We start from the raw sequence: 14,906 nt of genomic DNA, 5'->3' as shown, positions 1-14,906 counted from the left end.
TCTTTGGGAACGCTGCTGAGACAGCTGGAAACACCTTCTTACCTGACTGCATAGTCAAGTCCATTTTCTGTGGCTGATACATCAATGGACTGTCTTCGTTTAATGGAAGAACACATTTCTGAACAAACCTCTTTCTTGCGGTTTGATTATGATTTTTTTGAGGAGAAATATCAGGATTCCTCTCTTCTCCCAACCTCTTATTTTTCAGGAGTTCTATCAGTGTAAGCGACTGATTTTTTTTCCCATCATGCAGCACTGCTTTTGTTTGATCACATTCGTTTAGGAAACTGAGCCCTTCTTCCTCCGACGCAGACACGGACGTATCTTCAGTCTTTAGGCCATTATGGTATGCTTCAAGAGGTAAAACATTCTGAGATAAAAAGTCATCGCTCGATGCAAATTTCTGAGCAACAAACGGTCGGGGAATAATGCGGCGACTGTTCAAAGCCTTCAGGATCTTTTCGTACTTCTCTTCATTCTGCATCATCTCGTTCAACACACAGATTGGAGACTTGTGTGCGTCCCACTTGGTTTTGCCAAGCCTCTTCAGGTGTCCTCGCACATGATTAGACAACCCAATTTTAGTATCAAACCAGCCCCCGCAGAGCTGACATGTATGCTCGGAGGAAGTTTCCGATTTCTCAATCGCTACAAAGAGAAGAATATTCATGGGTTTTGATGAACATACACGATTACAGATTACAACAGCAAACCACAAGGACAGGAGGAGAGGCTTTACAACAAGACAAAGCAGGGCTTGTTTAGTGCTCAATAAAACATCGAATGGCTTGGATTGGAAGGGACCTCAAAACCCATCCAGGTCCACCCCTGCCAAGGGCAGGGACACCTCCCACTGGATCAGGGGCACCTCCCACTGGATCAGGAGCTCCAAGCCCCATCCAACCTGGCCTTGAACCCCTCCACGGATGGGGCAGCCACCCCTGCTCTGGGCAACCTGGGCCAGGGCCTCCCCACCCTTATCGTGAAGAATTTCTTCCTAATGTCTAACCTAAATCTTCCTCCTCCCCCCTAAATCTTCCAATTTAAATCCCCCTCTTCTCTTTATCTATACCCCAGTTTAAAAAACCCCAAGAAACACCTTACCTTTTCTGACACGTTTAACAGGAGTTCCTGTTCCGGTCCTTTTAAAATGCTGCATTTTGTCACTTGTTGCTATCTGTTCTGGTGAAACGACATGACGGGCTTCATAGCTGAGTCCAGCTCTGTGGAGGTGGCCTCGGACATGGTTGGATAAGCCAACCCCTGTTTCAAAGGTTGCTGGACAGTACGGGCAGGACTTCTTCTCCAGTGACAAATCAGTCCAATGGAAAACCGAATTATGCTTTGGCAATGCCGATCCTACGTTCTCTAAATTCTGAGGGTCATGCAAGTCATGCAGGAAGCTACCACCCTCAGCATCTTCATAGTACTCAAAATAAAAGCCATCGTTCTGCTCATAACTAAGTGAAGATTTATCACCAGCATCATGATCTTCCATTTTACCTTTGAATATGGGGAACAGGCTTACGTGCTCCTGATTGATATCACTGTAAGGTTCGTCCTCCACAGACTGGGTAGTGTAATCACACAGTTCAACATTATCCCATGAACTTTCATCCTCTGTTTCATAGCTGTCTTTTTTTTCAGCAGAGTTAAGTTTCTGTAAAACAACAACAGTCATTTTATGCAGAAAATCTGTACAGCAATCCAAACCATCTCCTGTAACAGAGCCTTCCCTCTTGGGTTCTTTAACCACTCTTTTTACAGCTACACGCCTACGATCTTTATAGCCTTCTGCCCCTTTGCAACCAAGAGTATTTGTATCCATGACAAAACAACTATTACGGGGACTACTTGACGAAGACAATAAATGTAAAGAACCGACAGAGATGGACTCTTCCTTTTTTAAATGCAAAGAAGAAGAGCCACTGGGTTTTTTAATCATCCTGTAGTTTCCATATTTGTGTCTATACAAACAATTACCTCTTGTTTTGACACTAGCTTTCTGCCTTGCTGCTTGATGGGAACACTTAGTTTTCTGTTCAATGCTATTTCTACCCAAAAAGGTCTTGTCTGTAGAATTTAGATTGCACGCACTTACAGATGAATGCGAAACACTTTTCCGAGCCTTCTGTATCCTGTAGGGTCTCTTGTGAAGCTTGGCGAAGTTACTGTACTGCGAGGCAGAGCCAAATGATCTTTTTACATCCTGCTTTAAAGCAGAGTTCTTTGGAAAAGTAGAAGATTGTTTGATCAACTGTTTCGTCCTGCTACCGAAATCGAAAGGTTCTTCTACGACGCTGCCTTTCCTCTTGTCTAGTCTGAGGTGGCTACCAAAGGGGTCGATGCACGACGCGGGGTGCAAATATTCCATGTGTTTTTTTAGAACGCTTCTGGCTGAAGTCGTGAAGGGACACATCTTACACATGTACGTCGATGACTTTTTTGAGGATCCGAAATACGGGTCTTTCAAGGATGCTTTTTTCTGTGTTTTCCTCTGGGACATATCGCTACCGATAATTGAACACTTAACCACGGCTCCATGTGCGATCCCTCTGTGACATTCCAGTTCATTTTCTGTCACAGCCATGAAATTGCACTCCTCACAGCAATAGTATCTTTTGTCTTTCTCATGGGTCTTTGCGTGCTGTACGAACGTTTTAGGGCAGTTGGTACCAAATACACACTGTGGGCACTGCAACCGTGCACTCCTGCCCTCGTCCTGAAGTTCCTTCAGCTCACGGATTTCCTCCATCAGCTTCTGCCTTCTCTCCTGGTGAATTATCATGTGTTTAAGAAGGGAATTACGATCTCGAAATGTCCTTCCACATTCCCTGCATGCGTAGGGCCTGGGGACGTTGAGATGTCGAAAATGACTGTTCCCATCTAAGTGGTACATCATGTGCCTGTGCAGATGCTTCTTCTCCCTAAAATTCACATTGCACTTTGTACAGGGATAGAACGATGGTTCATCCGTACTGAAAGTGGATGGTGATTCAGAGTCGTTCTGTTCACATTTGTTTTTTAAAGGACTGGGAAGAAAAGTGCTAGTGTGAACAGGAGAAGCATCCTCTGCACAGTTACTGCTGGGGCTGTAAATGAGCTGCTGGATAGCGTCGACAGCTTCTAGCTCTTCGTCTGTGGATTCAGGCTTTACTTTGCTCAGTGAGTATTTCTGTGGTTCAACTATTTCTAGCTCCTCATTCTGCTCTAAGAAGTCAATATTTAACAGCTTTGATTTACTGGGAACACAACTGGTATCACTGAAGCAATCTTCGGTGTAGCGGGTAATTTTGCTGACATCCATTTTCCTTTTCCGCTTTTTTTCTAAGCCCACTTTGCAGTGAACGGGAGACTTCTCTATCGTTTCTTCATTCGTCATCAGAAACTGGATGAACTCTTTCTGCGGATCCCAGCTGGGATCACAGCCCGATCTGAAACCACCTGTACCTGAGGAAATGCCTGTTAATGCATCAACACAGTCATCTTTCGCTAGCAAATCTTTATCATCCTCACAAACTTCTTGCCCTACTAAAGTGCTGTCAACACTACTTCCTACTGGTTTCTGCGAATCGCAATCAACTGAGGCAGAGGTAGGTAGATTTTTAATGGAATGAGTCATGTTCTTAGCGTGTGCTACATCAGGTAACAAAAATAAAACTTGGTGCTGATTAGATTTCTGCGTTGCGCTCTTGGCAGGCAGCTGAAGATCATGAACCACTGCCAGAGTTGAGCAGGAATCTGTGTGATGCCCTATGGGCTGTCCAGTGGTTAATGAAACACCGCCCTTATTCATAATGGAAGTCTTAGCTGAGGTGGAGTGTGAAACTGGTCCATTAACAGCAGTTCCGCGAGACAAGATAAAGTTCTCACTAGAAACAGTAGGAGCACCAGTGTGTATAAATAGTGAAGCCTGGCCTCCACTTAAGGCGTTTTCAGATCTGTCCCTCGACAGCTCCTCAGGCAGAGTCTTCTGAAACGGTGTGTCGCTCTCCTGGGGTTTAGGAATGCCGCCTTCTTCCTCAGATATGAAAGTATCATCACACAGGATTTCTTCCTCTTCTTTAGCACCAAGGACTTCGGTATTTCTCTCTAAATCATCCATATTGCTGGTCTGTCCATTAAGCACATTTATACTAAAAGAAAACAAACAGGAAAAGAATCAGGGACTCACAGAAATAAATAATGGCAATATCAACTTACAGTTTGCTGCAGGATCACCCTTCTTCACACTGTCATTAAAATATGTTTTGAACTTGTTAAAAGTATTTTTTTTAGCTAGGATATTCAAGACACTTAAAATAAATCAATTAAAAACATTATACTTTGTTGCTGTGCTAGATTAAAACCACACATCCGAGTTCAAACAAGCCTGAACACCTACATGCAAGCAAGATGGGGGAAATGAGACTATCAAAATCTGTGCAAATACATCCCACATGTACATTAACATAAACACAGAGTTTATCTTTAGCTGTCCTCTGGAAGTAAAACAAGTGAGGAGTAAAGGCTACCCAGACAGCTGCTAGAATTTAGTGACTTAAAAAAACCCAAACCAATACCACAAAACCCAACCAAAACCCATACTTCCTTGAGCACCAGTGAAAAGAAAACAACCTTTACAGATCTCAAGGTATCACTTGTTTCCCAGTGCTTGTGTATAATGGACCTGATGCTACACACGAGCCTGAAGAGATGTTCACTTTGGAATTGAAGGAGCAAACACACCTAAGCTGGTTTTGAATACCTGGTTACTGATAAAGACATAGCAGAGGATCAAACACACTGAAGAAGCTAAATGTCTTCCCGTTTCCTTCTTACAAGAGACTCCACTTGCTTTAAAAAGAAATCAATCAGATCCTGCTTATGCTATATGGGCCTTCAGAAGAGAGGAGGCACGAGGCATCCTAGCACCCACCCCGGAGCTGGGAGCACCATTATGTGTGTTACAGAAATAATGCATTTCACCCTTACAGAGTATTATTGGCTTTGATCTTTTGGGAGATTTAATTCCTGCCACCACACACTTGGCTTTGGTTACTAATTAACATTTTGAGCAGAGCTCAGTCAAAAGCAGTCATCACCCAGACCGTGAATTAAGACGTTACAACTCACAACTAAGGTCCATGGCTCCCCGCAAAGGGTCCTTCATCGAAATCAAGGCAGACCACACTCGACATCCTTTTGTCCTAGGGAGAGGAAACAGCCTGGTTAAATGGCACCACTGTCATTTTCTGTTTAGTTTCTGTTAGTTTTGCAGTTCGACAGGATGACAGCAATCCACACAACCCATAGCCAGCTACAGCCCCATAGAAATTTTGTTACTGCACTTGGTTTCTCTCAAACCAGCAAAAGAACACAACAAATACTTTAACCTCCTTTAAGTTTGTAAAACCCAAACCATAACATACTGCAGCTAATTTCCTATTTTGCAGATACAAGTAATTACATTTGGAGTAGAAATATAATGAAAAGAATTTGCCGTTACAAACATGTTTCCTCTGCTGCTCCACCACTGACCAGTTCGGGATTACAGCACCGCTCATGCCAGACACACAATAAGTGCTTAAAATGTATGAAATACTTCATTGTGTTCTTTATCTCTACCGGGCCTTCATGGAAATGTTCTGCCCCCGTTTCTCACCTCCCTATTCCTCAGATTTTTGCCTTTCTGCGCTGTTTTGTCATGGGTCATTTCCCCCCATGACAAAGGCTTGTAATGAGACCATGGTCATTTCCCCCCACGACAGAGACTTGTAATGAGACCACGGTCATTCCCCACCTCAACAAAGACTTCCAGTGAGATGGCGCTCAAGCTCTCACCCTAAAGTGGTGATAATGCACCACCCCGCAGGGGTTTCAACATCGCATGCACAGGTTAGAAAAGGGCCTTGCAAAAACACACTGAAAATCAGTAACGCAAGAGTCAATTAAAAGAAGTGGAATCTCTGAGACGCACACCAGCTTCAACAATTTTACAAGGGAACAGTGTCCCCTTCACATCGTACCAGGCAGCAGCATACGAAACTGTTCACAAAGATTTTAGAAGGGATTTAGTGAGCCAGTCTCGCCAGAAATATTTGTGTTCTCCCTGTTTCATCACCGCAGAGGCAGACAAACGTGTGCTCACTCGATTGGAGAGCTCACATTAGCTGTTCTCAACAGGAAGCAACGTTGCTAACGAAGTGGTAAATTCAGTGTTAATGAGTGGCTTCACTGTTACCTCCTTGGAGGTAAAACCTCCCGTGTCCCAAGTTCCACCCATCTGTTGTGGTGTGAGGGGTTCGGAGGAGGAACAGACGCTTCCCATTGAAAGCAGCTCCAGCGGTGCCCCCGAGCAGAACACGCTGCCCTCCTGGAGACTGCTGCCCTCATTATCGGGACGGCTCCCGACAACGCCGCAGCCGTACAGGGGGAAGGCAGAGCCGTGTCGCTCCTCATCCAAACCCTGCGGACGCCACTAAAGCTGATGCTAAAGAGGTGGCTGGGGCACTGGATGATCGCCTTTAGATCGAGACTCTCTCCACAGCTACCATGAGCAGTACCTAAAACACGACACTGCTCAATCCCATCAGAGACACCTTTCCAGCCTGTGCGTTTACGGAGACTGTCAATTATTCCATATGGATCCAATAAGGTCTTCTATAGTGGCACAGCTGTCCCAGGAGATCTCAGCCTTCAAAACGGGCCTGAAACACCGTATCACCAACACTGTGTTACAGTTTAATAACTTTCTGCCAAATATACCATTTTTCCAGTTATCAGAGTGGCACAATTCACTATTTTAGGTGCAGGACAACAAGAAAGTTAGCAGTCTGAAGAGGGTGGCATCAAAGAAAACATATAAAATATCTTTTTTAATCAGGGTGACGTTGAGTCCTGTGGTGACCCTGAGCCAGGATGCAACCCTGCATGGACATTACCTGCTCCATGGGTAGGAATGTCTGCAGTGACAGCGATCAGTGTAACCAGACACAGGCGAGAAAGCATTCCACAAAACTCACAGGTTTGAGGAAGTGTTACTATCTAACTCATACTGCTCAGGGAGTGCAACACCCAAACGGAACCACCAATAAACAGGAAAGCTCTGGGGAAAACAGAAAATCAACCCTTGTGACAAGAGACATAACATAGGCTGTGCAATGTTCTGTGCATCTCTCCATTACTGTTTAAAGTCACGCTCTCTACACCATCTCAGGATAGAGAAATTATTAATCCTGTCAAAATACATCACAATAAATCCTTCCTTATTGTGTTTGAAAAACTGAACGCTGAGATCAAACGTTAAACGTGCCAACGACACTGCTTGTTGTATCCTGCACTAGGACAAGTGCTGTGCTGTCAAGGTGATGGTTATGTACACAAGCGTGAAGAGGACAGTGCTCAAAAAGCCGACCCAAGGTCCCCACGCCCATGCCAGCCCTTTGAAACACACCAAGAGGCCAGGCCAACCTCACTTCCATTGTGTGGGTTCACCTGGACGGCCGCAGCAGGTAGCAGCATCATCCCCATTACGCGATGTGCTATCACTGTATCACAAATATTTCAGATGCAGAGGGCAACCGATTATTTACCCACCCAAACTCCACCCCATCCCTACTTAAGCACTTCTGCATTTATATATTTCTTAAATATTGTTTTTCTTCATAAAATACAAGTTTTTAAGGCCATAATGAGCTCTGCAGATACGACTGCCTGCGGACACAGCCTAAGTGTTATGGAAGCGCAAGGTCAGACCCATCTCCAAGCTGACAAATTAACATTTAAATGCCCTAAGCGAATCTTATTGTCTCCAAAATTTTGAACACTACTATTTTTGCAAACTATCAGCACTTGCTATAACACCCTCGCTACACTCCAGCTTGAGGTTACTACAGCAGAAATGAGGTGATAATTGCATATTAACATAATTATTCAGTAATCCCTCTGAGCAAGCTTCCCAGGTCACTCAGTAATTCAGGTTCAACGCAACCTCCCTGCCAGCAGAGCCAGGCTGTCCACTTGCTGTTCATTAATAATTCCTTTTGATGGGAACGTACTTAATGCCATTGTTCTATGTACATTATTAATTGCATTTCTCACCAGGCTTACACCACTTCCAGGTTGCACAATTCAGGAATCACAGAAGAGAACAGCATCACTGCCACCAACTGCTCTTAATCGTGTGCCTCTGGTATTGATTCGCTTGGGAAAAGGAACCAGTTTGTCACAACAGGGGGCACCGTGCTAAAACTCAATACTGAGATCAATAGAATAAACAACAGGACAGTTGCAGTGTCACAGGAATCAGACGTAGGACTGTAAAACCCACTTTTCTAGCTATAAGAGCTACTGATGGTTTACGTTGGTAGAGGCTTCTCCGAAGTGCCCTGTGTATTTCTCAAAGCCAGTACAAACCCCAAGACTTTGGACACGGTAACTTCAGAACAGCCACACGCTGTCTGGCAGCTCCGCAGGCTGCCCTGACCCCTGCACTCCAGATCCCTGCTGAGAGACAAGAACGTAAGCCCCCACGTCCCTGCAGCTCTTTGTCTAGTCAGGGGTTTCAGCAGTCCCTGAACCGCATCAGTGGTGCTTTCCATGGAAGACAGGAATTACAATCACATATGGGATTTCCCTGAACACAGCCACACGTGGCAATGACCGGTGGCGCTCCAGTAAGAGACAGAGAACTCTGAAAAACAGACTGCATGCTCTGCAATAACACGCACTGTTCCTCTCCAAAACGGCTCCTTTATGGACTTCTAGAGGCATAAATAATGGCTTCTCCTTTCTGGTCACCTGGCCTGCTCACACCTGTTTTCTCCCAAAGAGACTCAATGTTTAAGCAAATGCTTTTCAGCTTTTTCATCACCAGTACTTGTATTTTTCAGCCAAATGGATTCTTGAGCCTCAAGCACCAACCCCTGCTTTTATCCAGACACAAGACAATGAACGGTTTAGTTTATTAACCACCAGCATCACAAAACAAGGAAGTTTCTTCTCATTACAGTCCACTAATAAAAGCTCATCCTTGTAGCGAGACACTGCTTTTATCAGGCAGGCAGAAACTAAAGGGTTGTAGTTGGTGGCCATCTGGGGGTCAGCAGTAGGTCCAACACCTTCATCCATGACCAGGAAGACAGGGCAGAAGGCACCCTCAGTGATGCTGCTGGTGATGCCACACTGAGCAGAGCGGCTGATGAACCAGCAGGTTGTGCTGCCATTCTGAGGGACCTCAACCAGCTGGAGACACAGGCTGACGAAACCTCATGATGTTCAACAAAGGGAAGCCTTACACCACAATCAACCCCATGAGCCAGCAGACGCTGGGAAGCAGCTCTGCTGCAAAGTACCTGGAGGTCGCTTTTGAGCTAACTCCCTGTCAGGCAGCAACACGCCCCTGGGGCAAAGGCGGCCCGGTCTGCAGGAGAAGTCTTGCCAGTGCACTGAGGGAGGTGATCCTTGCCCTCCGCTCAGCACTGGAAAGATTACATCTGGAGCAGTGTCTAGCTCTGGGCTGCCCAGGCCAAGAGAAACATGCAGCTGCTGGAGAGAACCCAGCAAAAAGCCACTAAGACAGCTAAGACTGGAGCATCACATGTGGAGACAGGCTGGTAGGAGTTAAGGCTGTTCAGCCTGGGGACGAGAGGGCTCAGTAGGACCTCATCAACACATGCAAACATCTGAATGGAGGGTACAAAAAGACACAGTCAGACTCTTCCCAGTGGTGTTCAGTGATGGGATGAGAAGCAATAGGAACAAACTGATATATCTGCATTTCCATCTCAAAACAAGGAACACTTCTACAGGGAGAGTGACTGGCACAGGCTGCTCAGCAAGGTTGTGGAGCCTCCATCCTTGGAAACATCCAAAAGCTGTCCAGATAGGGTTGTGGGCAACTGCCCAAGGTGACCCTGCTTAGGGAAGAGGATTAGACATGATCTCCACAGGTTCCCTTTCAACCTCAACTGCTCTGTGACTCTGGTTTAGTACGCTCTGCCACATAGAATTGCAGTTCTCACTTCCTTCATTCCTCTCGGGAGTGCTCACTTTCCATTTTTTTCTCTCGTATCAAATATAAGAAATATTGAAAAAAAGTATTTTAATAGGAAAAAAAGCTACCAATCATGAACTTCACGTTTATTGTTCTGACAGCAGTCTATTGTTATGACACAAAAATCAGGTACAGAGAAAGCACGTTCCCTCTCTCCCAAGTTATGCAGGACATACTCACAGAAAGACTACAATGCAATGTCCATTTCCCTTCCAGTGCTTCTGCCTCCCAGAACTCTCGCAACTCTCATTTTCTGTTAAGTTAGGGCAAAAATAATTGCTGGGTTTAACAACAAACTTTAAAGCAATCTACGTCAGCTCAGAATAAAGTTCATTTATCAAATAAGAACCATTAGAATCTACACATCTTTGCCAGCAGGAAACAAATCTGTTTATTCCAGAAGCACAAGCCTCCTGGAGTTCTGGAACTGAGGAACTCTTCAAAGGTGTTTTGAACTGCTGCCTGGTTGTGGAAAACCTTCCAGGTATTGTTGAGATGCTTGAAAACATGGTGATGGGTAGGAGAGAGGCCTGGGGAGGCAGCTGGGTGAGTGACAGTTTTGTAGCCCAGTTCATGCAGCTTCTGCAGAGCCTTTTGTCAGACACAGTTGGGTGTTGCCAAGGAGAAGAACTGGGCTCTTCTACTGACCAATGTTGATGTAAACCTTGCAGGTTTTGGTGTGTTTTGTCAATTCCCTGGCAATGCTTCTCTGTCCAGACGGTTTCGCCAGGATTCAAGATGTTCTGGGTGATTCCACTTGCCAACCACTTGCTTCAGTTTGGAGAAGTGTCTTGGTGCTTCACCTTGGCCCAGCCACAGCGTGGAATGCCACCAGTTGTCGTACAGAATCCGTTTTTCATCACATGTCACAATGCGATCAAGAAATGGATTGGGTTTGTTGTGCAAAAGCAGCACAGAGCAGTAACACTGATGTTTAGGGTTTCTGTTCAGCTCATGAGGCACCACTTCTCAAGCTAGTTCGATTTTCCACTTTGGTGCAAACGTTAAACAACTGCTGAATGGTCAATGAGTTCTTCTGCAGCCTCTTGAGGTGTTTTCTGTGGGTCTGCTTCAACAATGGCCTCACGCCTCCATTACATTTTTGGACCCGATGTTGAGCTCTGCACTCGCTGAGAGTGCCCTGGCCAAATGCTTGGTTGACACTGCTGGCAGTTTCCACTGCTTTATGTCCACTTTTGAACTCACACAACAAACCCTCTCAAATTTGCTTCCCCCCCATCTTTAATTTGACAATGTAATATAAAAAAAAATAAACAGTAAAAACAAACCCATCAGCATTAATAAGTAAAGCGAATTTCATGCTTCAAAACACTGTACTGCATGAGCATGGGTAAACGAAACCTGAATCCAAAATCACCATCACCGTTGACACTGACAAAAAAGGCAATTATTTCTGATATTTCTACAGCTCAGGACCTTTGTACAGGGTTTGCGTGGCCAGAGTTTGGTAGCAGGGGGGGCTACAGGGGTGGTTTCTGTGGGAAGCTGCCAGAAGCTTCCCCTGGGTCCGATACAGCCAATGCCAGCTGGCTCCAAGACAAACCCACCACTGGCCAAGGCAGAGCCCATCAGAAATGGTGGCAGCGATTCTGCGATAACGCGTTTAAGAAGAGGGAAAAAGTCTCTGCACAACAGCAATAGCAGCTGGAGAGAGGAGTGAGAATTTGTGAGAGGAATGACTCTGCAGACACCAAGGTCAGGGCAGAAGGAGGGGAGGAGGTGCTCCAGGTGCTGGCGCAGAGATTCTCTGCAGCCTGTGGGAAAGGCCACAGTGGAGCAGGTTGTTCCCCTGCAGCCCACAGAGGTTAACAGTGGAGCAGATCACCACCAAGGCCCATGCTAGAACAGATGCCTATCTGCAGCCCAGGGAGGTCCATGCTGGAGCAGAGATCACTGTGCAGCCCTTTGTGGTCCATCGTGGAGCATGAGGATGCACAAAGGAGGCTGCGACCCCATAGGAAGCTCCTGGCAGGACCGGTGGACCCCTTGGGAGACTCATGCTGGAGCAATTTGTGGAGGGCTGTTCCCATGGGAGGGACCCCGCACTGCAGCAGGGTAAGAGTGTGAGGAGTCCTTCCCGGAGGAGGAAGGAGCAGCAGAGACAACATGTGATAAAACAACTGTAACCACCATTCCCTGACCCCCTGTGGGGGAGGAGGGAGAGCAGGAAGTTGAGCCTGGGAGGAAGGGAGAGGTAGAAAGGTGTTTTATGATTTAGGTGTATTCCTCACTATCCTACTCTGATTTAATTGGTAATAAATTAAATTAATTCTGCCCCATTCGAGCCTGCTTTGCCCACGATGGTAACTGGTGAGGGATCTCCTGTCCCCACCTTGGCCTACAAACAAGCCTGATGTTTTTGGGGAGTACCAGCATCCAGCTAGGATCACCCCACCACAACCTCCTAGGGGTTGAATTCCTCCTCTGTGTCACAACTTACTTAGATGCCTTCTTGATGTCACATCTCAGAGGGGTAGGGACGCTGGATTCCCAGTGCTGGATTTTCAGGCAACACAACAAAATCATTTCCTCCTCATAGTGCCCAGTGGTGCCTTCACAACTCCTGTCATGGGTAGGGAGGTATTGCACAAAGAGCACGTGTCTAGGAAAGCCCCTGCACCCTTCGCAGCTCTGTCTCATCCCAACGGCACTTCCAGGGGGATCACACCAATATGACAGAGCTGCTGTCACCGCAGAGGATTCCGCCTTGCAGGGAAGAGGAAGCAGCCTCAACACAGAGCCACAGGCTGCGAAATCACTGTGCTGTACACTGGAATTACACTTTTCTTCACAGTAAAGCCAAGTTAAACAACTCCTACCTCCCTCCACTCCCCCACATTCCCCCTTCCACACTATCAAGTATTTCATTACCCAGAAGGCTGGGACCCACGCACTGATGACTCAAGAGGCAACAGCTGCGAGTTGCCTTTACCAACCTTTACTGACTTTGCTGACAGATAAATCTACGGGGGAATCTTTTCTTAACATTTATGTCACTAAAAAAAGTGAATCTGCAGAGGACATTTCAAAAGGCCAAACGCTGCTTGGACAGTCCATTACTGAGCTGCCTAAGACAGCACCGTGCAGAACACCACCGGGAAGCACGTTTATGTTCTAAAATCACTCGCAAGTGCACTGCTCTACTGAAGTAAAATGCTAGATGTAAATGCTAAACTAATTCAACCGGAGAACATTAAAAACATCTTCTGAGAATATCACGAACACAAAAAATCCTCTCGAATTACTCTAGACACGGTGGCTGGATCTTTCATGGAGACACACCTTCTGGGAGGTTAAATGAAGCTATTTTCATTTCTCAAACACGTCTCTAACTTTTCAACATTTTAAAACAAACCTACTCCCCCCTAACCTCTGCTTTTACAGAATCCCTTTATCTGCTCAGAAATGAGTCCTTGTGAAGCTGGGCACTGCCACCAAGTGGTGGTGAAGTTCCAAACACACACATCCTCACCCGCCTCGAGCAGAGCACGAGTTCCCCAAGCCACTAAATGAGACATTAAGAACTGATCAAAGCAGAACCCACAGAAAAGTCACACTCAACTCTACACCTGGCTCTCAGCTGAAAACAAAGGGGTTCCTACAATTCCATCGGTGTGTTCAGATCCCTTCTGTGAGCAGCTGAGCAAGGGGCCCTCCCTTCCAATGCAAATGCAATACGCGGAACAGCAACAAACTGACTATAATGCCCCATAACTCAGTACAGATGCTCCCAACAGGGTACCTGGCCGCACAAGTCTTATCCCCACCATAACCCCCAATTTCAGAGAAAGGTGACTTCAGGAACTGAAGCGAAAGTCCTCCCAAGGTATGAGCACCCAGCTTGTTATTTGGGTGAGCTGTTTGATGTGCTGTGGTTAGTATCTAAGGATTACCTGACAGGGAAGGGTATTTAGGAGTCAGGAACATTGGACTATTTTTACTGGGATAGTTACCTGATTCACTGCGCTACATCATTCATTACCTGAGTGAACCAGATCTGGAGTGCCAGTGCTACCAAGCACAGCTGAAAACCTGCATGACAACACGATGCTGCATAATGCATTGACAGCACAGCTTTCCTAAAGACAACACAAAAACGAGTCTAACCCAATATTACTGGTATTGATCTTTGAACATGACACACCTTTCAACTTCGGAAGAATTCTGACAGTATTTCCTATTAAAATACAATTAATTCAATGAAAGCTGCAATTCTTTTTATCCAGCAATTCTCATGTGCTTTGTTTTTTTGGCTGGGAACCATCTGCTGCATTTATTTTAACAGTTCCACATGTTTTAGGATTGTCACCCCTGCTAATGCAGAGACTTCTGCCCTCCTAAAGCACGTTGTCTTTCCCAATTTTTAGAGGTCTACCTGAAATAACAGTCTGCCTTTACTCATTTCACCTAGAGCCTCAGTGTAATGAACTACATCAAATGATATTCACTCATCCTGACTAGGAAACTGGCTCTCATCACCCTGAACGTTCTTCTGGTGCTCACAGGTTATAAAGCCAATCACACTGTAAGGAAGAGCACCAGGTAAGGCCAAGAAATTGCTCGTATGTTTTTAGATTAAGAAGAAAAGATTCTGTCCACTTGGAGAAAGTTATCGCCCTTACTGATGAACACTGAGATACTAAAGACCCAAAGCTCTCTGACTCTGTACGCGACCAGATGACCCAACAACACTCGGAATTCCACAGGACAAGGACACATAAGGCCACTCCCCACAGAAATGGGTTTGGGTTGTTTTTTGGGTTTTTTTTTTAAAGTCATAGCCATAAGTGATTTAAAGGCAGAAAAATGAACTTCTTGTTGCCAGGACAATAAGAACAAGATGAAAAGT

The 14,906-nt window shown here is 45.6% G+C and overlaps 1 protein-coding gene across 6 annotated transcripts in view; it reads right to left on the bottom strand.

Moving 5' to 3' along the window:
* Positions 1-14,906, bottom strand: part of ZNF644 (zinc finger protein 644) — a 42,246-nt gene that overhangs the window by 11,955 nt on the left and 15,385 nt on the right. For 3 of the 6 annotated variants that reach the window (XM_069862806.1, XM_069862807.1, XM_069862808.1), the window contains 3 exons: positions 5,116-5,189; positions 1,105-4,136; positions 43-648 (listed from right to left, as the gene is read on the bottom strand). In XM_069862806.1, coding sequence (XP_069718907.1) covers positions 43-648; positions 1,105-4,105 — 3,607 coding nt within the window. In that variant the 5' untranslated portion in view covers positions 4,106-4,136; positions 5,116-5,189. The remainder of the gene's footprint in view (positions 1-42; positions 649-1,104; positions 4,137-5,115; positions 5,190-14,906) is intronic. The other 3 variants (XM_069862810.1, XM_069862809.1, XM_069862811.1) reach the window with 2 other exon arrangements.

This window comes from Phaenicophaeus curvirostris, chromosome 8 (genome assembly GCF_032191515.1).
Source record: "Phaenicophaeus curvirostris isolate KB17595 chromosome 8, BPBGC_Pcur_1.0, whole genome shotgun sequence".
Taxonomy (NCBI): domain Eukaryota; kingdom Metazoa; phylum Chordata; class Aves; order Cuculiformes; family Cuculidae; genus Phaenicophaeus; species Phaenicophaeus curvirostris.
Note: the sequence above shows the minus strand (reverse complement) of the source record. Positions and strands in the feature narration are given on the sequence as shown.